Source organism: Hippocampus comes, unplaced genomic scaffold, assembly GCF_001891065.2.
Source record: "Hippocampus comes isolate QL1 unplaced genomic scaffold, H_comes_QL1_v1.1 scaffold107, whole genome shotgun sequence".
NCBI lineage: Eukaryota > Metazoa > Chordata > Actinopteri > Syngnathiformes > Syngnathidae > Hippocampus > Hippocampus comes.
The window spans coordinates 1171520-1192918 of record NW_017804846.1 but is presented as its reverse complement, the minus strand read 5'-3'; the positions used below and the strand labels follow the sequence as shown (position 1 = coordinate 1192918).

Sequence of the window (21399 nt, the reverse complement as noted above, 5' to 3'; positions counted from 1 at the left end):
TGATCCTAAATCTCAGCAGTTGATCCTTGTTTGTTTACACCATTCTGAACCACTGCATGCTGCGTTTTGAGGGCTCCACCATAATATTTAACAAAATTACATTATGTCTTTGTTTTTGTTGCATAAAAAAACAATGTAGTATGACTAAGGGACTATATTTACATGTTTTTTATTTGTTAAACTATATATATTTTTTTTACATAAAAAAAAAAAAACAGACACGTGTACATGAAAATGCAGCATTTGAACAAATCTGATACTGTCTGCCTCGTTTAAATAACTCTTTCAGAAATCCGTAAAATTTTCTTTGGCATCACACTGGTGACCAAGAGGTCAGTTCTCAAGCGTCAGCGACTGGATTGAATATGGCTACAGTGCCGCGAAAAAGTATTTACTTCCCTCCTGATTTCATTGTTTTGCATATAAATCACACACACACACAAAGGGTTCAACTCAAACCAATTTTAAGATCACTCAGAGACAACCCCAAGGAATACAAAATGCAATTTTCAAATGACAATTCACTTTATTCAGGCAAAAAGAAAATCCAAACCTTTCTGACCCTCTGTGAAAAACAAATTTTTTCGAATAAGGATCTACCAGCGTGAGTTTAACAGTCATCTGTTAGCATTGATGGAATAAAAACTGAATAATTAAACGCAAATACGGTGCCATGTTGACCGAGATCATTTTCCTGACAATAAGCGGGTACAGTATTGTCTCGGCTGAGAGATTGAGTACAATGGTTTTAATAAAGACTGGGAAAACAGGAAGCGGACATCAGCGCTGTATGTTTGTCAACCTCTTTGATGTGAAACACAAAAAGTAATCCAGTTGAGATTACATCCCGGTAAAAACATTAAGACATTTATCATCATGGTTTATTATGTCGTTTATGTAAATGTAAAGGCAGTAAATATGTAGCTTGTCATTGATGTAAATTTACTGTTTTTTTTGTACACAATGTGGGTGGGAAATGCAAATTTGTTTACTTGCAAATGAACCCAAAAATGGAAACCCTCTTCACAAAGTACAGTGCATGCTTTCCGGTTTCTGTGTTCTTTGCTTATTTATCACAAAGGTTTCAGTTCATCAAACCAATTTTCATATCACACAGACACAACCCAAGAAAATACAAAATGCCGTTTCTAAATGATGATTTAATTTACCAAGAGGGAAAACAAATCCTAACTTATCTGGCTCAATGTGAAAAAGTAATTGCCCCCTCTCATTAAATCACAAAGTAACTGCGACGAATGAGTTTTGGGAAAGCCGAGTTAAATCTCACAGACCACACCCAAACCTGATTACCACATTTGTTTAATCAAGAAGGCACATAAATAGAATCTGTCTCAGGCAAAGTGAATTGGCAACAACATCTCAAGAAACAAACGCATCATGCCATGATCCGAAGAAATTGACGAAGAAATTCGAAAAAAAAAGAACACAGAACTCAAGAAGGGGGCAAATACTTTTTCACGGTACTGTAGGTACGATGTTTTAGAAGCATTTTTTGAAGAATAAATACTACATTTAAGTAAACAGTAGCTGCTAAACAAAATGTTCAAATTTATAAAACATCTTGAGTTTAGTTTCCCTTCAAATACGGCATCATAAATTATGTTCAGTCATTTCATATCATTCCACAGGCCTGCATGAGAAACTAGTCCATTTTCTGATGACCCTTTAGCACCTAAAAACATCCATAATATCTTACGGCGGGCACAGCAGATGTCATTTTTCATGTTTACGGTGGTATCAACACCAGTTTGTCCAATCTGCCAATCATCTCCTGTAGCTTCATCCTGTTGGCCAGTCTCTGCGTGTCCCTCCCCTCCAGCAGCTGTCTCTCAGTTTGAGTAAGCATTCCCACGACCTGAGACGCTGACAGCACGTCTGCCTCCTCGACTGTACCATGGAAACTGACCGAGCAGCTGTTGACTGTCTTCCCAGCCTGGAATCTGGCTCGGTATGCCTGGGAGATGGACAACAGGGGAGGCAAAGATTCGAGAAAAGCCGTGTCATGGCAAGCATCCATGCCAGCCCGAAGTCTCCCTCGTCCGTCCTGAACGTCCCCTCTTGTGGTCTTCTGTCTCTTCTGTTTGGGGGAAGAAGAACAGCCAAGTCTACAAAGCGCTACTTAAAAAAATATATATTTATAATATCAAACAATGTTTGTTATTTTATCACAACAGTCCCAACTTATTGGAATTGGTGGGGTTCCAATTTCATTTTATCACTTTTGCAACGCGTGTGCCACCGAGTACCTGCAGTGTTTTCAGTCTCAGCAGTATGCCGTCCAGTTTTTCTATAGCCGGTTGTCCAGGGAGGCTAGCGATCGCTCCCCTCAGATGTGACGGCCTCTCGGTGACAGCGTCCTTCTCACGGTAATCAACCACACTGTCCTACAAGTGCACAGGCACAAATGCTTTGTGTATTTTGAGGGTTTTGAGGCGTGCATAGCAGGGTCCCCGGAATGCCCCTAAATGGTGGCACCTAAAATCCGTGCGCACGTCAATGACTAGCCACGCATGTGTGACCAATACATTTGGTGATTTGTTGTTGCTGCTGCTAACAAACTTCGGCGATACACATAAGCTCGTTTATCAGTAAGACAGTGAAAATGAGTGGAAATGTGAACCTTGCAAGTTCATTGAGAGTGTGCACCCTGAAATTTTATACTTAGAGCCCCTAAAACTTCAGATTCAGGCCACTATGCGTCTCGTTTAAAAAACATTTTAGTCTGGATCTCTGCAGATGTCCAACTCACCATCCAGGTCCAGAAAACATTCTCCACCTGCTTCCAGTTTAGGTACAACTCAAGGAGGTCACAAACTTCCTGCGCACCAATGCATGCCTAAAACACAAAACACACAGTGATGTAGATGCGGACTTTGCAACGTTAGTTCTGTTTTGGTAACAAGTGAATTTGAAGGGTTACACCTTCCAAGCATAATATGCTGTTTCACTGTACAGTCAGTGATTAACTTATGTGTACGTTTATACTACAGTTAAAAAATCTTAAAAAGTACAATGCAGCCATTATTTCCATTGCGGTGGGTGAAGGGGAATCCAAATTTTAACACATTGAAAATTGCAGTGTCCAAAATAAAGCAAACTGTGTTTGATCTTTCAAAAGGTGCTACTGTATGATAACTTAATTTATTTGGAATGTGGACGATGTGCGTCCTATTTTAAATACTTTCAAGTCAAATCAAGTCAGCTTTTATTGTCAAATATGCTCTATGTGTAACATACAGCACAGATGAAATTACTTTCCTCTCTCAACCACAGTGCAAACATGTAGTGCATTTAGTTCAGACTTAATAGTCAGAGCTCTAACTTTAATATACTGTACATGTTGCATGACAAGTGGTAATTTACGTCCACACCTCATTCAGCACAGTACAGCTTTGACCTGCGGAAGATGATCGAGAAGGTTGGCTAGCAGAAAAAACCTGGGAAATAAAAACACAAACATTATAAAATCAGTTATATGTGGTCTACACATTAATTCATTTTAGAATTAAGTTGGGCGGCCTGGTGGTCGAGTGGTTCGCGTGTAGACCTGACAGTGCAGAGGTGCTGGCTTTGATTCAATGCCATGGCCTTCCTGTGTGGGGTTTGCATGTTCTCCCCGGGCCTGCGTGGGTTTTCTCCGGGTATTCCGGTTTCCTCCCACATTCCAAAAACATGCATGACAGGCTGATTGAACACTCAAAATTGTCCCGAGGTGTGAGTGTGAGCATGGATGGTTGTTCGTTTGCGTGTGCCCTGCGAGTGGGTGGCAACCGGTTCAGGGTGCCCCCCGCCTACTGCCCGAAGATGGCTGGGATAGACTCCAGCACGCCCTGTGACCCTTTGTGAGGATAAAGCGGATCAGAAAATGGATGGATGGATGATAAAATTAAGTCTGTATTGCAAGTAGACAAGTGTTCTTGCTCACATGACATGCTGTGATATAATATTAGCCAGAAATTTTGTCCACCTTTCATTTCGGCCCACTAGAATTTTGGTTTGATGGTGAAATTTCTCAGTATTTACATGCCCTTGTCAGCGTGTCAATATTTTGGTTTAAATAAAGCGGATCAGAAAATGGATGGATGGATGATAAAATTAAGTCTGTATTGCAAGTAGACGAGTGTTCTTGCTCACATGACATGCTGTGATATATTAAACAGAAATTTTGTCCACCTTTCATTTCGGCCCACTAGGATTTTGGTTTGATGGTGAAATTTCTCAGTATTCACATGCCCTTGTCAGCGTGTCAATATTTTGGTTTATCTTTCAATGCCTAAATCATGCATTAGCAACAGATAAACAAGACCCAAGCAGTTTTTCAAATTTAGACACTTAGAACTTGACAAAATCATCCACCGCACAACAGTAAACTGAACCAACTAGTTGTGTTTAGCAAGTTAGATGAGATGAACTTCCTCACAGCATGTAACAAAGAAGCTCGCTCGTCCTGCATGGCCAGCAGCATCCGTCCCTGGTGTCTCAGGCAACCCATGAGCCACTGAAGCCTTCTCATTGAGCTGCACTCGACCAGGGGCTGCTGAGGAATCTCAAGTTTCATCTAGAAACACAGAAAACAAGATCTCTCATCAAATACCCTCGCACCACCAAATGTAAGCAAATGCATGGGCTCTCTCTCTCTCTTTCTCTCTCTCTCTATAATTTTTTTTTGTATTCCTTTTCAAATAGCTTTGATTGTGTCTGTAAATGTAGTTGACATGTTCTCTTCATGCTTGCCTAGCATTTCATTCAAGTTTCCCTGCAATGAAAAACATAAAAGGTTCATTTCCAGTCAGTGTGATTTGGATTCCATGTTATATGGTTGTTACCTATTGCTCCTCAGGAGTGGGTTAAGGCTTTTGGCAAATGCGAGATAGTTTTCAGCGGTTTGCCCTGTCATTCACATGTCCCAGAGATTTTTGTGCATTGAAATCGAAGGTTTCTGAAAACTCCAGCCAAAGTGGGGATTTGCGGTTATATCAGGATTCACGTTTGGCTGTGGACAGTAATAACCCAAGTTTTACATGTTTTGGGTCAGCCAGTCCGTCACTTCGTCATGTAGCTCCGGCATCAACCGTACTTGTGTCCCTGCAGCACAAATCTTTTTTTTTTTTTTTCTTTCAGTGTCAACGAGCAGCCATTTAGCCACTCGCTGTTGACTGCCAATAACATGACAGTTGCTCAAGGTTCATGTAACAACCAATCGCAGCTTAGCTTGTGAATGTCACATGACCAAACTCAGAAAACAGGTGGTCGTCACCTGAGCCCTTAGGCACTATGATGTCATTTTCCATCGACAGCAAGTGGCAAAATTGTTACCCACGGAGATGGATTAAAAACAGGTGAAGTTTGCTGCTCGACTCATATTCCACAATTGCAATATTCATCCGAATGCTGTATTTAAACTAATGGGGGCGCATAGAACAAATGGAACCTTTTTTACTTGACTTTAAGCCATTTTAGGGTCCAAGGATTGTACAAATACTGTACTGAATGGCATGTACTGTGTGTGACTGTCCCAGTCAGACTTACAAGTATGGGTGGGACAAGTGTTTTGTCCAGTTGTTGTACTCGTCGGGTCAAAAGTTTCTCCAGCGTTCCAGCAGCAAGCAGCCAGCCAAATGCTAGAAGGAGTTCCCTGCTGGTGACTCCTCCCATCTGGCTTCGATACATCCAGCCAGCATAGTAACCACTCTGCCAAAGGCCTGCGCTCACCAGCATCTTGCACTCAGGAGTGACTACAGAGTACAGACATGATGGAGGAAAAACCATAAGCAGCCCTAATAGAACTCTGTTCCGATTCTGAAAAACTAGTGCTGTGCACTGTTTGAATTTAAATGATCCCGGTTCTGATTCCCTGTATCGATACTGCTTCCAACGTATTCCGATTCTTTGAGGAGGTGGAATTAGACAAGTTTGCATGGTTTAAATCAGCGGTGTCCAAAGTCCAAACTCCACCCATCCATTTTAACAAAATTAAGCCACACTTTCGATTCTTTGGTCTTAAGCGGGCTTGTCTGCGACTGACCATTTTTCACCTGTGTGCAGCCAGCAGCGGACAGAGTTCTTGTCTGCAGGGTGTTGGCTAGCAGCTGCCAGAATTGATCCTCCTGCAAAACAAAAAGACAGCAAAAACAGATGCGGAAATTCTCGAAACAGTATAACTGTGGGGATATTGTTCCTATATTAGATTTAAGCAAGTGACCTTTCTAAACAAAACTAGTGTTTATAACAACAATATTCTCTCCTCCAGGGTGTGGGAGACCCTGTGAATATGCAGTCGTGTCTCTGTGCATGAGTGTGTGTGGCTCTACTGCCACTCTGACCGCGACCGCCCTCCAAAATAAAATGTTACATTGCATCATATCAAATTAAGATAGTACTGCTGCGATTGACACAATATTTATAGCTTTGGATTATTTGGTCACTTTCCGACCTTGTAACATTTCAGAAAAAGAAGAAAAACAATCTTTCTGCCCCTTTCCCTGATCAGCTGAAAACCACGAGTGAACCCAAATTCCGATCATATGATCGGATTGGGATATCCCTACTTGTGGCAACTGGCTTGACTAGGTTATCTGCGTGTCGTCCATCCCATTTTCTCCAAGGTGGCCTGCAACATTACGCTGCAAGTGCATAATTTAAACCTTATGAAAAGTGGATTCAACATTTGAAAGCTAAATTTGGCTTTAGTATCCAGAATTATTAACATTGTAGATGTTAATGTCTTTCTGAGTAGCTGTCATTACATTTTGAATAAGTGGAATTTTCATTCAAAACATCTGTAACAGAATTTGAAACAACAGATAGAGAGATATGTCTTGCTTATCGTCAAAACTGAATTACAGATATCTGCGACGTCATTTGACCGACAGGAAATGATGTCACTTTTGCCATTTATGCGTATGGAATCAATTTTTTTGAGGTCTCTGGCATCCAGCCGCCAACATCCACTAGTAAATTACGGCTAGCTGCAACTCAATTGTTGCCATCTATAATGCCATTTTGACTTGTCATTAATTCTCCATAGTTATGTTACTCAGAATCAAATTGTAAATATCCCAAATTTGAATTACAGAGAGACTGTTTCCACATATGCAGTTACTTTCAGAGCAGATATCAGCAAATGGTGTCGACAATGATGACAAACCTCATACACACAAATGGCAAAAGTGATGTAAATGCCATTGCAGATATCTGAAATGCTTATTGTGTATAAAAATAATTTAGTCCATTTCGGGTATCGCAAATGTTCTTTTTCACAAGACAAAACTGAATTACAGATACTGTATCTGCAAGACAAACGAATTTGACGCAATTGTTAATACTATTCGTATTTGGGGTAATATCATAGGTAGGCTACCCAAAGTTACAACAATTACCATTTAAGTATTTACTGCAAATATAATCACAATACAACTTCAAGATTATTAATGTCTTGTCTTGGATACCTCTTCAATTTGAAGAAACGACTGTTGGAAACTTGCCTGACATTGCGTAATGTGGTCCGGTTAACTTCGGCCACCCGGAACAATAGTTTTCGAACATTATTTCGCGTCCATGTGGGGGGAAAAAAGCTCGATATCCCCAAAACACAATATATTTTGGCGATTGTTTTGATATTTTTCCAAGGTTGAAGTGGACATTGGTAGAGATGCGCATGTGAATTTTGATAACGATTGGTCGTAGTTTTGAAACTAAACCATGTTAAGCTTTTTATACATTAAGCGTTTTAGATTGTGCCACCGCTCCGACCGCATCGTCACATACAAGCGGATTAAGATACACTTACCACATTGACTTCACCAAATTTAGCCCGTCTAAAAGTCTCCGGGGCAGGGACATGTTGGAGTCCGGTGGCCGTCAGTAATTTACACAAAATTCCAATCACTTGCTTTACCTCCACACTCGCTTTATGGCGCTGCATCGCACCAAACAGCGAAACGGTTTCCTTTTTGTTAGCAACGCGCTGCAAAATAATACGAGTTTGTTATTTCTTCTCTTGAAATTCTTGACATGTTGGACATTTTTCGGAGCATTACTGCTCTCTTCCGGCCATTAATATGACATCAACTTTCGCCATCGTCATTCTCGCCCCTTTCCCTCCCTACCAATGTTATGTACAGTACATCTCACATACAAATACCTCCTGACTAATAAAGTAAGGGAAATCTCTTTTAAAATGATACACAAATACTATCCCACCAAGCATTTTCTTCTTAGGTTCAAGAAGGACATCCCTGTTGAGTGTTCATTTTGTGGAATGTACCCTGAAACAATGGTTCACTTGTTCTGGCAATGCCAGTATACCAACACATTTTGGAAAGTTGTATGCAGATTTATTATTGAACATATTGACTCTGACTTTATGCTATACTGGAAAAATGTACTATTTGGGTTCTACAAAAGTAAGGAAAAAAACACTAAACAAACCTTCATTATAAATTTAATAATCATTCTCGCTAAGTTCCATATCCACAAATCCAGATGGAATAATTCAAAACCTCTTTTCTTAATTTTTGAAGCAGAAACAAAGCAGTACCTGAGTTCTATTATGGATTCCAAAAACAAGAAAGCTGTTAAGACTCTGGCTATATGCTCCTTATTTGAAATTTTTGTCTAAAAATCCCCTGGCTTCTTTTTTGTTGAAACGTTTGTAATATATGTATGTATTAATAACATGTTCGTTTTGTTTTCTGTTTACTGATAATTGTATTCTGACTTGTTCAATAAAGATTATTAAAAAAAAAAAGGTATGTACAGTACATTCCCACAAACTGTTCCAGAATCAACGTGTACGGTTCGTTAACAACTCTTTGTTTAATTACTATAACAAAATGGTGAGTCTTATGCAATGACTTAATAGAGTTGTGCTCATGAACTGAGAATGGACAACGTGTAGCCTCCTTATTCAAAATAAAGTCAAAAATAGTGATCATGCAAAACATTTTTAAATACAGTACAGCACAATTAAAAAAAAAAACATCGCAGTAAAGAAAATAATGTGGTGCCCCATTCAGTCGTCAGTCATATTTCCCAGAAAATAAAATCTTTTGCAAATTCTGCAGGTAAAACCAATGACCACAACTATAAATAAAAACTGTTGTTAAATGTTTTGTGTATTTCATGTACTGACTCTAGTGAACAGTACTGTATATACCCAACAAGGAAACAATAAATAATTCCACTCGCACGTTTTATCAAATTTGATTAATTGTTGAAATACAACATCACAGCTAATCGATGACGATTAGTTACAATTGGTTACTGTAGGTGCATTTTTCCACATTTAGTCGGTAATAAAACGGTAGAACTTTCTTTAACAATGACTTCATTCTCACAATTCCAGATTAAGCTACTCAGTCATTTCCTATTTCTATTTGCGAATGGTGGTGCATATTTAGGGAGCGATCCAATACCAAGTAAATGCAGGGCCAGGGTAGCCAATATCGGTGCCAACTTTTTAATAATTAAGGTTGATGCATCATAAATCTCAAGTAATTTTCATGATACATGTATATGTTTTTTGGGATGCTTCTTTGTTTTTTAATTATTTTACAGTTAAAAGACAGGACATAAATCGGACAAAGTTTATTGGTAATTAGAAAATACTACTACTTATTCCTTGTTAAAGCTGTGGATTTTTTTTTCTCTTGAAAGTGCACACCGGGAAACATATTTTTTTCCCCCAGGTTCTGTCCAGAAACTACCGTGCAAAAATTAGGTGACAAATATCGCTTCATTGCTTTTCTTTTCTGGGTTTTTGTTTCACTTGAATAAACACGCTCTTCAAAATGATCACCCAAAACAAATATAAAACATTCAAAAACCCAATGATTTTTCAAGTGCGTTCGAGGAATCAATACAAAAACAAAACATCTATCCCCTTCAGTGCAAATCTCTTCTCTTTCTGGAAAAAACAAAAAAAACAAAAAATATAACAAATGAAGTGCAAACAAACAAATCCCCAAAGAATTCAAGTTAGAAAAAAATACAAGGCAGCAGTGCATAAAAGAGCGAAACAGAAACTACTGTATCGATCTCATCATGCCAGGATCAATCCGATATTGATTATGACTTGGCATTGACATTATCAGTACTTGATCTCAAATTTGCATTTTACAATGGTGAATTCAAATCGAATGAATGAACGGGGTGGAAGTTAAATACACCTTCAAATAAACTCTGCACTAGTTTAGGTTAGTATGTACATTTTTATTTTAGGTAGTTTTATACATTCGTAGTTTTATACATTCATTCATTCATTTTCCGATCTGCTTATCCTCAAGGGTCGCAGGCGGGGCTGGAGCCTATCCCAGCCGTCTTCGGGCAGTAGGCGGGGGACACCCTGAACCGGTTGCCAGCCAATCCGCACTCACACTCACACCTAGGGACAATTTGGAGTGTTCAATCAGTCTGCCATGCATGTTTTTGGAATGTGGGAGGAAACCGGAGTACCCGGAGAAAACCCACGCAGGCCCAGGGAGAACATGCAAATTCCACACAGGGAGGCCGGAGCTGGAATTGAACCCAGTACCTCTGCACTGTGAGGTCGACGCGCTAACCACTGGATCACCGGGCCGCCCTTGTACAGGGGTATTAAACTGGGAAAGTATCGCATTATAAAACCTCAGAAGAAGCTTTTCTAGAATCCGGTGTTTCCCAACCATTTTGCCTTAAAACCATGTAACGGCACACCACCAAGCAAAATTGTAACAATAGGTATATAAACTGAAATAAAGGTGAGCCTGTCTTAATTTAACCCCAAATTGACTTGTTCAGTGTGAAATGTGAGCCCATTGAATTGTTCACAAAGTGAATATGCTGGCAGGAAGCCATGAGTTATGGGATTGAGTGAATGGAATCGGGTGGATACACAAGTTTATTTTTCCTTCTGCCATCTCAGCAAGAACATTTCATTGTTCTTCCTGTCACTGTAAGTTGCTGGCATAGATGGATAGACAAAGATATACAGGTACTGTAGTTGTAATTAATACATAATAAGTATCAGATACATTTTCTGAAATTGAATAATTTCCACAGGACATTCATGATCTCAAAAGGCACTCAAGGTTCGACATAATTGGTTTCCCAAGCAATTCCAAAATTTTATTTTTGAATTTTACAGCTGACCACCTGACAAAGGATTCTTCTCGTGGAATGTATTGTTGTGTAGCCAGTTCTACCACAATATACATGGGCTTGCTGAAAAGGATAAAGCTGAGGCATTCTATGAGAGATGGTCGTGACAGAAGCTTAGATGGTAGTGACAGAAGCTTAACACTAAGGGCAGGTTTGTCATATCAGATTTTCCAAAAAAAAATTCAAATCGATGAATTTCAAAGAGAACTTTTGTAGTTTTGCAGCCCATCAGTCGTCATCTTCACCTGCATCTTGTTTAATGACGGGAATCCCTGGAGACAATGGGAAAAAAAAAAGGCATATTCACTGTACAAAGCAAGCATAGATCAATTGCCATTCCGTTCCTTGTGGGTGAAACTACGTAATTATGCTGGAATCAATCGAATCAAAGTCAGAAAGCTTCATTCGGAGGGTTTGGAGACTCCCCGTAAAATAATACGAGGCCGGAGTTTGAGTAAGCACTGCCTTCAGGAAGTAGGTTCAGTTCGAGTGTGGTGTATAGTATGTGCTTGAGAACATTCTCTATAACTAAAAATGTATGTTTGGTTGTAGACTAAATTATCCAATTGGTGTCATTTCAACATTTTGCCTGAAGTTTTTGAAAACACAGAAAAAGACCTTCTTGAAAAACTGAGTTACTTTCAGCTTTTCCCTGTAGGGGCACCACACCAAGTTCAAGTTCAAGGTCAAGTCAACTTTCTTGTCAAATGCGCTGTATGTGCAACATAGAGCACAGATGACATTTATTTCCTCTCAACCTCAGTGCAAAGACAGGAGAAAGAGAGAGGAGCCGCTGCGGGTGCCCGCGGCGCCATCAACAGAACAGAAGGATAAAGGACACCAAGTCACTTCTATGATATGTGCGGCCCTATTTTTACAGCAGGTAACCTTCCTGACACAACCCACTCTATTTTTATCCAGCCAGGACCCGGCAGTGGTTCTCAATTGGCGTATAAAGGGTCTTGCCAAAGGACCATGCGGATGTTACCGTTCACCCTGTCCAGGGTTTGAACACCGGCCCCATGTCTGAAGTCAGCGGTGTTAGCCACTGAGTCATCCATCCGCCTCCATGAAGAACATTAAAAAAAAGAGATGGAAAGGTTGGGGGCGGGGTTCCACAAATATACATTTGTAGAAGGAATAAACCTTCTCAAAAGAAATGCGTGCAGCAGAAAAAAATTTAGTCTCACTTCCCATTTGAGCGACACTGTATACGGCTTGAGTCTCCATCAGTTCGTTTTCTACATTTGTCCTCATTTAGATGTTTGCCCTGGACTGACTGCCAGGAAATGACAGGGCACATATAAGATAAAACCAATGATTTACACGCTCACTTACAACTATGGATAATTTAGATTATTCAATGAACCTTACATTTTTGTTTTTGAAATGCGAAAGCACAAACATGGTGACAACAACACTTTTGCAGAATATGATAAACACTGATGAAATGTATTCACAACGTGCTTTTAGACAAGTTCAAGGCGGGCAAGCAGCTGGTAAAATTTCATAGAGTGTGGCCTTGCGAAGTCCACTGCACACTACTGGCACTTTTGACAATGTTGCACTCTCTCTATGCATCAATTCAGAAATAACAATCGGTTCTCTTTTGTCGTTCTTGTGTAAATATACCCTTGTTATGTCAAGCTGAAATGTTTTCCTTCCAAAACAAACATTGTGTGTGTGTGTGTGTGTGTGTGTGTGTGTGTGTGTGTGTGTGTTTTGTCAACTTACAGTTCCTTGTAGTAATTCAATGCAAAAATATTTTTTGAATCAGTATAGAAATCTATCATATTTACAAGTTAGATGGCAATCATTTAAATAGATACTGGTGCTGAAATACTTTACCATCCAATTTTGTCAGTCTGGGTAACCTCTTAGTAGCTTCATCCATCCATGTTCCGTCAGGTGAGTGTTTCTCTTCAAGAGGATTTCCCACAAACACCAGATCGACAAGGCACGGGAGATCAGCCAGCTTGGAAAACTCTCCTGCAAACCAACATTTAAAATAAAATGTCATCATGATGTGTGTGGAAAATGCTGACCAGCTTTAGAAATGTCCACGTCAGTTCTGCATTGGGTGACGTTCGGAGCGTAGCTCACCCCAGTCTTTGACGAGGTTATTGGACATATAGAGAACTCGAAGTTTTTTCATCAAATGAACACCCTTCATTTTCTCGATCAGGTTATAAGAGATCCACAACTCTTCTAACGTGTCGCCGACTGCATCCTGCAGGAATCCAGACACACGAGACAATACGCACCTTTCATGTTTTTGCACAACCACATAGAAAATGTTGCAAGTGAAACAAACAGAAATCACCAAAATGTTTACAAAATTGAATGTATATGCGCTCACCAGCCCAGTAAAGGCCTTGATATTATTTCTACCCAATGACAAAATTTTCAAATTTTCTGGAAAAACAGAGAGGAATAAATCAATGTTAACTCTCAATATATGTTTTATGTGCCACTACACGTTTTAATGTAATAAAGTCCTTACTGAGTTCTCCTAGATTGGTTATTTTGTCAATGCAATTTGTGGACAGACACAGCTTTCTGTGAATGATACAGCACACAGGGAAAGAAAAGAGGCCAAAAGACAGCCAGGTGGATGAACAGACAGACAGACAGATACATTAGACAGAGGGACCACTTGCACTTTGCTTTAAAATGGTTCATTTTCATGACTCACTCACTCGCAGTTGGGGATTTTGCCAAGAGTGGAATCCAACTTTTCAATCGGAGGAATTTGACCATAGAGCCTAACAACTGTGGCCTCACTGCTCTTCTCTCCAGTCTTCTCCTCCTGAACACAAAGAAACACAAATTGAACACAGGTATACAAATCAATTTTTAGTCCACCTTTTACAAGCCTTTATTGAAACACAGGTTAAAGTTTATAGAGTAACTGAATTTCAAAAATCGTGTCTTTATGCCACTTACCCATTTGGTCAGGGCTTCTTTTATTGTTGTTGCTTTCCCCTAGAAACAAGACCAAAAACCAAATAAATGAACGAAAACTGTCATTCTTAGTATTTGGTTGATTTTCTGTTTCGAATGAACACAAACACTCTCTTGATTTATCCGAACACGCAGTGACGCTGTTATCATTTTATACGGCGTTTGGCCTAATGTTAATATTGTTATAGGACTTCCTACCAAACAGTTACAGACAGAAACGGTAATAGTGTAAATGCCAAATAGAATAATAAAAAATCGGCGACAAACAACTTACCACCATTTTCGATTAGCTCCTCCGGTTGCTATGATACAGTAAACAAACAAACTTGCGCTTGCGCAGTATCGCCGACACAAGTTAAAAACTGTTGTCTATTTGAAAAGAGAGTTGCAAGTGGGGTTGCCGCCCACCTTTTTATTGCGTCCTTGGCAAATAAAGAACCCCTTTGGTTCCAAAGCTTTATTGTGTCACCGATGCAATGCTTGCAATGGTTCGATGGAATGATGCTAATTAAAGACTCTTCGTGAGGTTGTCGTCTCCCTCCCCAGAAAAAAAAGGAAAAGAAAAAAAAAAGAAAGAAATTGAAAATAAGCACACGTTGTACACAAACCCAAATTTCAGTGTATTTGTCTGGCACTTTGGTCAGATCATACCTGTCCCAGATCCATAACACTGTAGTGACTTCTATGTACATAATTCACCACCAACTGCAAATGTGTGAATGCAATGTTCATATGCTTGTCAGAGAGTTCACGATTATTTGGTAACGGGGTAGAAATAATTGCAGTCCCTTTAAGGACCGCCATTTTAGTCTGCTTGTTTCTATGGAAACTTACTTTCGGCGGGCTTCGTTTGGCGCGAGTGTTTTTTTTGTGGTGCAAATAAAAAAAACACGACACACTCTCTCTCGGAGTGCGCACGTGAGAAATTGTCGCTTTCTTCGAGTTCTACAATTTCCACAACACCCACATTATTTCTATTCTAAAAGAAAACAGAGCAATATGCAGTCCTCTTACAAAAAATTTAATCCTTTTGAGCCACTAGGTTCATTTTCTGTATTCAAATTTTGACAATGGAAGCATGCAAAATTATTGAACTGCACTGGTGCTTTATTTAGGTGTTTTTGATGAACTGATAAATATTTTAATTTTATAATCATATCCACCTTTCCAATACTGCTTCATTTTTAACAGTGAGAAGGCATATCCTAATAAATATCAGCCAAAGCAATGTTGTACAAGCAAAAACGGAAAAAAAAAACCTGCTTGGCATCCAGAAGATTGAAAACAGTCATCTTTCCTTTCCTCTCTTTGGTAATTTGCAAAAAATAAAAAATAAAATAAAAATATACATTTAAAAAAAAATTGAACAACATCTCTTCTCTCCTTCAATCTATCTTGATTGCGAAATCCGGACTTGTGTACAATTGTCATAGCTTTTTCTTCTGCTTTTGTATAAATTCCCCCATAGCTCCACGTCAAAGTTCAAGCATGGTTGGACAAACAATACAACATAAACAACATTTTCCGTTCCAGAATGTTCAATTTTTGCATCAGATTCTATGGGATTATGGGACTGAAATGGTCAAAAGATCACCTGATTTAAAACCACAACAGCTACATTTGATCATTCATGCTCCAATTCCCAAGGAAGATCAGCAACACCACTTTGTGACCAGACATCAGGTTGTGTTCTCCAGCCAGAAAAACTGTCCTGCTCATTGAACTGACGGTGGCCTGGGAAGAGGGCCTGGAGGCTGCTCACGACAGGAAGCGTGCAAAGCACGCTGGCCTGGTGGCAGAGTGCAGTGAAAGTGGATGGACTGCAAAAGCTCTACCATGCTGAAGTGGGTGAAAGAGGCATTGAGGGAGTGTCAACATTGCACCTCCTAAAAGATCTCTGTGTGCAGAGAGCCAGATTTCACAGGGCAATGAGGGATATAGCAGAGGAAGCAAAGAAGGCAAGCTTCCAGCTCTGGTAAAAGATACTTGATAAGACTTGGAAAGCCAATAAAATCTAAAGTGGAGCTATGGGAGATAGCAGGGGGACGGCGCTGTTCACTGACCCGTCTGTAGGAGATGTTACGAGACAAGGGGCGAAACATCAATGAATGGTGATCCCTGGCTGATGATCCTGTAGCTAACCCCTCCTCGAGTCAGGGAGGTGGACGCCCCTGCCGCTCATTGCCCGACATGGGCACCGGAGGAGTTGCAACGGGACTTATGGCCCAGCAAGTTTACCAGCTTTTCACTTAGTACATGTTCTTACAGTTGTGGCAGTTATGCTGTGCCATATGATTTCAATTTAACTGAGTTTTCCTGAAATTATTATATGACATTTGAATTAAGAGAGGGTAATTTCAAGCCACTTAAAAATATCTGAAAAATTTTAACCAAGCAGATTTTGATTTTAATTTAACTTAGTATGCTTTTTGATAGGGCGGCCCGGTGGTCGAGAGGTTAGCACCCAACCTCACAGTGCAGAGGTGCCGGGTTCGACCTCCCTGTGTGGAGTATGGATGTTCAAATGGATGGATGGATGGATGGATGCTTTTTGATAGTGATGGCACAACACAAAATCTCAAATTTGAGGTTAATCAGAGCAGGACTTTGGGAGCTACGGCCCACCAAATTTTGACATTTTCTTCGGGGGGGGGCGGGGTCAACTGGTTAGGGCATCGGCCTTACAGTGCAGAGGTGCAGTGTTCAATTCTGGCTACGGCTTTCCTGTGTAGAGTTTGCATGTTCTCCCCTTGCTTGCGTGAGTTTTCTCCGTATGCTGCGGTTTCCTGCCACATTCCAAAAACATGCGTGGCAGGTTAGTGGAACACTCTAAATTGACCCGAGGTGTGAGTGTGAGCGCGGATGGTTTTTCGTCTATGTGTGCCATGCGATTGGCTGGCAACCGGTTCAGGGTGTCCCTTGCCTACTGCCTGAAGAAAGCTTGGATAGTTTCCAGTACACGCCGCGACCCTTGCGAGGATAAGCGGATCAGAAAATGGATGGATGGATGCAAACGGAGGGCCGGGGGGTGGCACCTTCCTTTGAACCCTTACATCTCAGGAACTACTGGCTCACAAATCAGGTATTGTTGGAAATGGAATTCAAGAAGAACTCTCAATCTGCAATCATTTAGAACAGGGGTGCCCATTACCGGTAGATCACAGACTGGTCCCAAGTTGATCCGAGGTGTGTAGAGGAAAAAAAAACAAACAAACATTTGTGTCTCTGTGGATGTTAGTAATATGTTTTTTGTGTTAATGCACACTGCACCTTAATCATTCAATCAGTCTCACTTTCACAAAAAGTATTTAAAAAAGAAAATAAAATAAAGCAGGTCATCTTTAACCTACGGTGACGTGTGAGTGCGTCACCGGAAGTTGTTAGCACTCAGCAGTCTGCAGTTGCAGCTTGTGATCAGAGTTGTTGCGCAACATCTTTTATCGTTATTATTCTCATTCAGAGTTTGTTTTGTACAATTCACCAAGGGGACGGGCAAAGAATGGGAATCTGGAGGGCAGAAAGAAGCATTTTAAAACGGTACACGTGAGCTACGATCGTTAACAGGCTGCCTTAGTGCGTCGCATGCCTCAGCGTCAGGCTATTGCGCATCATGGCATGCGTGTGCACTTGCGTGCGTGCATGCGTGGTAACGGGTTGATTGCGGGAGGTTGGTTGATCGAAAAGTAGATCTTCGGTCCAAAAAGTTTGGGCACCCCTGATTTAGAAGATTAATTTTAGTATCTTGACCTTTTTAACTATAATTTGACCTTGTGGATCAGATGACCTTGACATCTGGGGTGGGTAGAAGACTAATTTTAGTATCTTGACCTTTTTAACTTTGGTTTGACCTTGAAATTGACCTTGTGGATCACATGACCTTGACATCTGAGGTGGGTACCTCCCATTTCACGAGATTTGACTGACTGCACTACACGGATTGATGTATAAGAACCTCTCAAAGAACGAACTTCACTGTTTGCATCGATCATTCTGGATATATTATCTCAGTATCATGAATAGTGACTTACAGAAGTTAGGTTTAAATCCGCAGAGAATTTTTTTTCCAGATGGATTTTGCTTTCATTTCATTAGTGATGGTTCTGAAACCATGATGCAGATGATATGAAGCACGGTGAAGATATACTTTATAAGAGAACATTTATAATCACATTCTTACTGATGAAAGCTATATGAAAAGTGTTTCTCCCAGACTTATTGGTCCAACTGTAAGCCACACATTCGCCATTAAAACACAAAATAATGTGAAAACGCAGCGGAGAAATCTATGTACTCTATTCAAGTTTGGCACACCAAGAGAATGGCAACGCAAGATGGCCGTCGATTGCGTCATTTTTTGGTACACACATTACTCACCCTCATTGGACATCGAAATGAACTAACGGTACGCCCCCTCAAAACGTCACTCCCCAAATCAGGTTACGCCCCCATCTTGCTGTCTGCTTTTGAGACCTCTCTCGGGTATCCTCTTCAAGTTGGGTTATAGATGTCTCCATGAAAACATATTGGCATTATTGGCACTACTTATACAGCACAATGGAGATTTATATTTCAATTACACCCATGTGCTTGATAATAAGGAAATGCGCATCCAGTATTTGTTCTGAAATTCTGTTGTACAGCATCTGCATGATTAAGCGCTTGTTGGTAACTAGTAGTTGTTGGGACCAAACATTTGGTTCTGGAATTTAAATGGGGTTTTATTCTTGTACATAATGCATGCAACTAATATATAAAAATGTGTTCCTTTGTGAAGAGTGTGTTTTTATGTCGGGAAAATTTTGTGCTTTTATTTATAGCAGACCTTAAGTTGGTAAACTACACAATCTGTAGTTTTTCAAATGATACTTAAGACTTATTTTTTTAACCTAAAAATGCACCAAGGTCGATTTCAAACAGAAGTGTATAGGCGCGAGCGTACACGCGCCAGCTCGCGCAGGCAGTCGTCCTCCAGAGGTGCAACGGCAGCTCACGCTCCCCAGCACTGTTTCTCTTATGTGCTGTCACAGTGCAGACAGCGGTTGTAAACATGGCGACGGACGGGATGGTGCTCACCAATCACGACCATCAGACCCGAGTGGGAATTCTAACAGGTAAGAAAGCGTTTGAGGAAACGTGATTTAATGCCCCTAAATTGCATGGGCATGTGCCGTCTACCCGTCGCTTGCCGCTGCTCGACGGTGTCACGAAATTAGCTCTTTCCACTGCAGAGGAGCTAGCCGTGGATAGCCAGCATGCTAGCCGGTTCCGTTTGCTGTCATTGGTCTACATTAGCAGCTAGCTGTTTAACAGGTCTGTCAGATGTTGAATACGCTCTGAACGATGGGCGTGCATTTCTGTATGAATGTGTGTCCTGCATTGAGTCGACGTGACATGGAAATACTTTATGGCACATCCAACACCATGATTTTAGATACATTCACGCTATAGCGAGATATTCTAATCAGCTCCGAGCGACAGAAGGAACGTAGACGTTTGGGAAATACTTTCAAAATTAGGTGTTATCCCCACACCACTAGGAAGTGTTTCAATGAGCCTCAAAATAAATGTCTACTCTTATTTTGAAAATAAGTGTTTCATTTCCTGTGAAGCTCTGTTGACGTTGCTACCTTGATGCTGGCAAGTGGCATAATTTCTAGCAGCGTAACGACTGTGCAACCCCACCGAGCCCATGAGCTGCATTATTCATGTATTTTGGCAGATTTGTTGCCTATTTTTACGCGTGCATTTCGTTTTCATGACTACGATGTCACTTTGACAGACGATTCGTCTCTTCTGCCTGCTTGTGTAATTTTCCTTTTGAGAGAATATTCATTTGTCAATCATAAATCGTGCGCTTGCACATTTAATCAGCAGACTAGAGCCGTCAACAGGGCAAAATGAATTCTCTTCAGCAGGTTGTTAAGCAGCTTCTCTAATTCGCTTCGCCGATGTTTTCCTTTGAATCGTGAGGAGGATAGGGACTATAGCGTCCATCGAGTCGTGTGGCAGTCACCAGTAGGCCTCCTGCCATCTCTCCAAGGCAGGAGGAGACGTGCTCAAAATGCTTAGAGGATGCAAGCCAGCAGCTGACTTGGAAAGCTGTTGTCGTGTTTTTGACGAGGTAGCGTTTTGTATGCAAAACCCTGCTGACCGGAGAGTTGAAGCTCACACCCTCTTGTCACGTCAGTGCAGTTAATGAACCAACCATAACATCAATGACCTGGACTTAAAAAGGAACATTTTAATGCTGCATCTTCTTGGGTGTGCAACCAGAAATTTGGGGAGCTTTCAAAATACTTTGGACCGCACCACTTCAATCAATTCAACAAATATTACTGGAAAGGGGATCCTATTCTCAGTGGTTCCATTTAATTTTCTCCATGCAGTTCCCGTCCCCTGCTAGTTGTTGACCAAAGAATCTAATAACTTGTTTTGGGAGCTGACATATTTTGGAATCTCTTAAGTCAAGTACAGTGTGTCTTCAATATGCGTCAGATTTCCACTCCTATGGCGGCAACATGACCCAAGTTAGTACGCAAGGCATAACATGCTAATGTAAAAGTGAAGTCCATGTTTCAGTAAAAAATTGTATGAAAAACACTCAATGACCATATATATAAAACAATAACATGGAAGTCAGCAAATACTTAACTGTTCAACACACCGTTAAGGCCTTTTTACACAACACTTAGCAATGCGCAGCATGCCGACAAACGCATTAATTGTGCATTTGCTGCAAGCGAGTGAGGATGGAACTCCGTGGCGTGTCCTCTTGTGCTCAACTCGAGAGCCCTCTCGTGATGACGTCAGCAGGCGCATCCGAAAGGAGAGAGGCTGGTGGAGTCATTTTAGAGTGCTAACAGCAACAGACCAACCAGCCGGGAAAGCTTCACTGTTATTTCCTAAACGTGCAATTCAAGCAAGAGAAACAACTCAGGAGAAAAATTGAGCCATTGGGCTTGGACATGGAACTGGCAGCGTCTATGGTGAGAGTGAATGTGCTCATGGTTTCAGAAGGCTCTCGTGTTTCTGCTAAATCTAATGAAACGAATATGCAGTTAAATGTGGATGCTGTAAGCATGCAGTTACCACTCAGTCATCATGGACAAAGATCACCAGGGTTCCCGTGGGATCCTAAAAAGTCTTAACAGCATTGCATTTTTTTGTCAATGTGAAGTCAACATTTTTGGTGCAACTAACTTTAGCGCAAGAAGAAAGGTTTGAAAAGAAGCAGGAACCTGTAAACAAAAAGGAGAACAGCTCATGTGTCAAGGT

At 40.7% G+C, this 21399-nt stretch overlaps 3 protein-coding genes across 6 annotated transcripts in view; 1 reads left to right on the top strand and 2 right to left on the bottom strand.

Moving 5' to 3' along the window:
- Positions 1-190: 190 nt before the first annotated feature.
- On the bottom strand, positions 191-8057 carry tedc1 (tubulin epsilon and delta complex 1). 2 transcript variants are annotated; one of them, XM_019876381.1, is made up of 9 exons: positions 7811-7919; positions 6570-6644; positions 6047-6128; positions 5551-5756; positions 4442-4579; positions 3393-3458; positions 2771-2857; positions 2268-2405; positions 191-2098 (listed from the first exon to the last, which is right to left on the bottom strand). In XM_019876381.1, the coding sequence occupies exons 4-9, from the start codon at positions 5737-5739 to the stop codon at positions 1748-1750; spliced, it is 969 nt and encodes a 322-aa protein (XP_019731940.1). In that variant the 5' UTR covers positions 5740-5756; positions 6047-6128; positions 6570-6644; positions 7811-7919; the 3' UTR covers positions 191-1747. The 2 variants fall into 2 exon arrangements, with proteins under 2 accessions (XP_019731940.1, XP_019731930.1); XM_019876371.1 differs by lacking the exon at positions 6570-6644 and having other exon boundaries at positions 7811-8057.
- A 2577-nt stretch (positions 8058-10634) lies between these two features.
- Positions 10635-14456, bottom strand: dnal1 (dynein, axonemal, light chain 1). Its single transcript, XM_019876393.1, has 8 exons — positions 14399-14456; positions 14107-14145; positions 13860-13969; positions 13664-13719; positions 13520-13575; positions 13264-13390; positions 13009-13149; positions 10635-11432 (listed from the first exon to the last, which is right to left on the bottom strand). The coding sequence occupies exons 1-8, from the start codon at positions 14402-14404 to the stop codon at positions 11389-11391; spliced, it is 579 nt and encodes a 192-aa protein (XP_019731952.1). The 5' UTR covers positions 14405-14456; the 3' UTR covers positions 10635-11388.
- Positions 14457-19044: 4588 nt separating this feature from the next.
- The window catches only part of gphna (gephyrin a), a 31173-nt gene continuing 28818 nt past the window's right edge, over positions 19045-21399 (top strand). The window contains exon 1 of one of the 3 annotated variants that reach the window (XM_019876360.1): positions 19045-19235. In XM_019876360.1, coding sequence (XP_019731919.1) covers positions 19172-19235 — 64 coding nt within the window. In that variant the 5' untranslated portion in view covers positions 19045-19171. The remainder of the gene's footprint in view (positions 19236-21399) is intronic. The other 2 variants (XM_019876351.1, XM_019876343.1) reach the window with 2 other exon arrangements.

Excerpts from the sequence above, each read along its gene's own strand:
- tedc1 (XM_019876371.1), bottom strand. The coding sequence starts at position 7,945 with ATGCAGCGCCATAAAGCGAGTGTGGAGGTAAAGCAAGTGATTGGAATT. Across the intron at positions 5,757-6,046 it reads CTGCACACAGGTGAAAAATG|TCACTCCTGAGTGCAAGATG; the intron begins GTCAGTCGCAGA and ends TGTACTCTGTAG. Across the intron at positions 2,099-2,267 it reads TGAGACTGAAAACACTGCAG|AAGAGACAGAAGACCACAAG; the intron begins GTACTCGGTGGC and ends TCCCCCAAACAG.
- dnal1 (XM_019876393.1), bottom strand. Across the intron at positions 13,970-14,106 it reads AAGAAGCCCTGACCAAATGG|GAGGAGAAGACTGGAGAGAA; the intron begins GTAAGTGGCATA and ends CTTTGTGTTCAG. Across the intron at positions 13,391-13,519 it reads TCAAGGCCTTTACTGGGCTG|GATGCAGTCGGCGACACGTT; the intron begins GTGAGCGCATAT and ends GGATTCCTGCAG.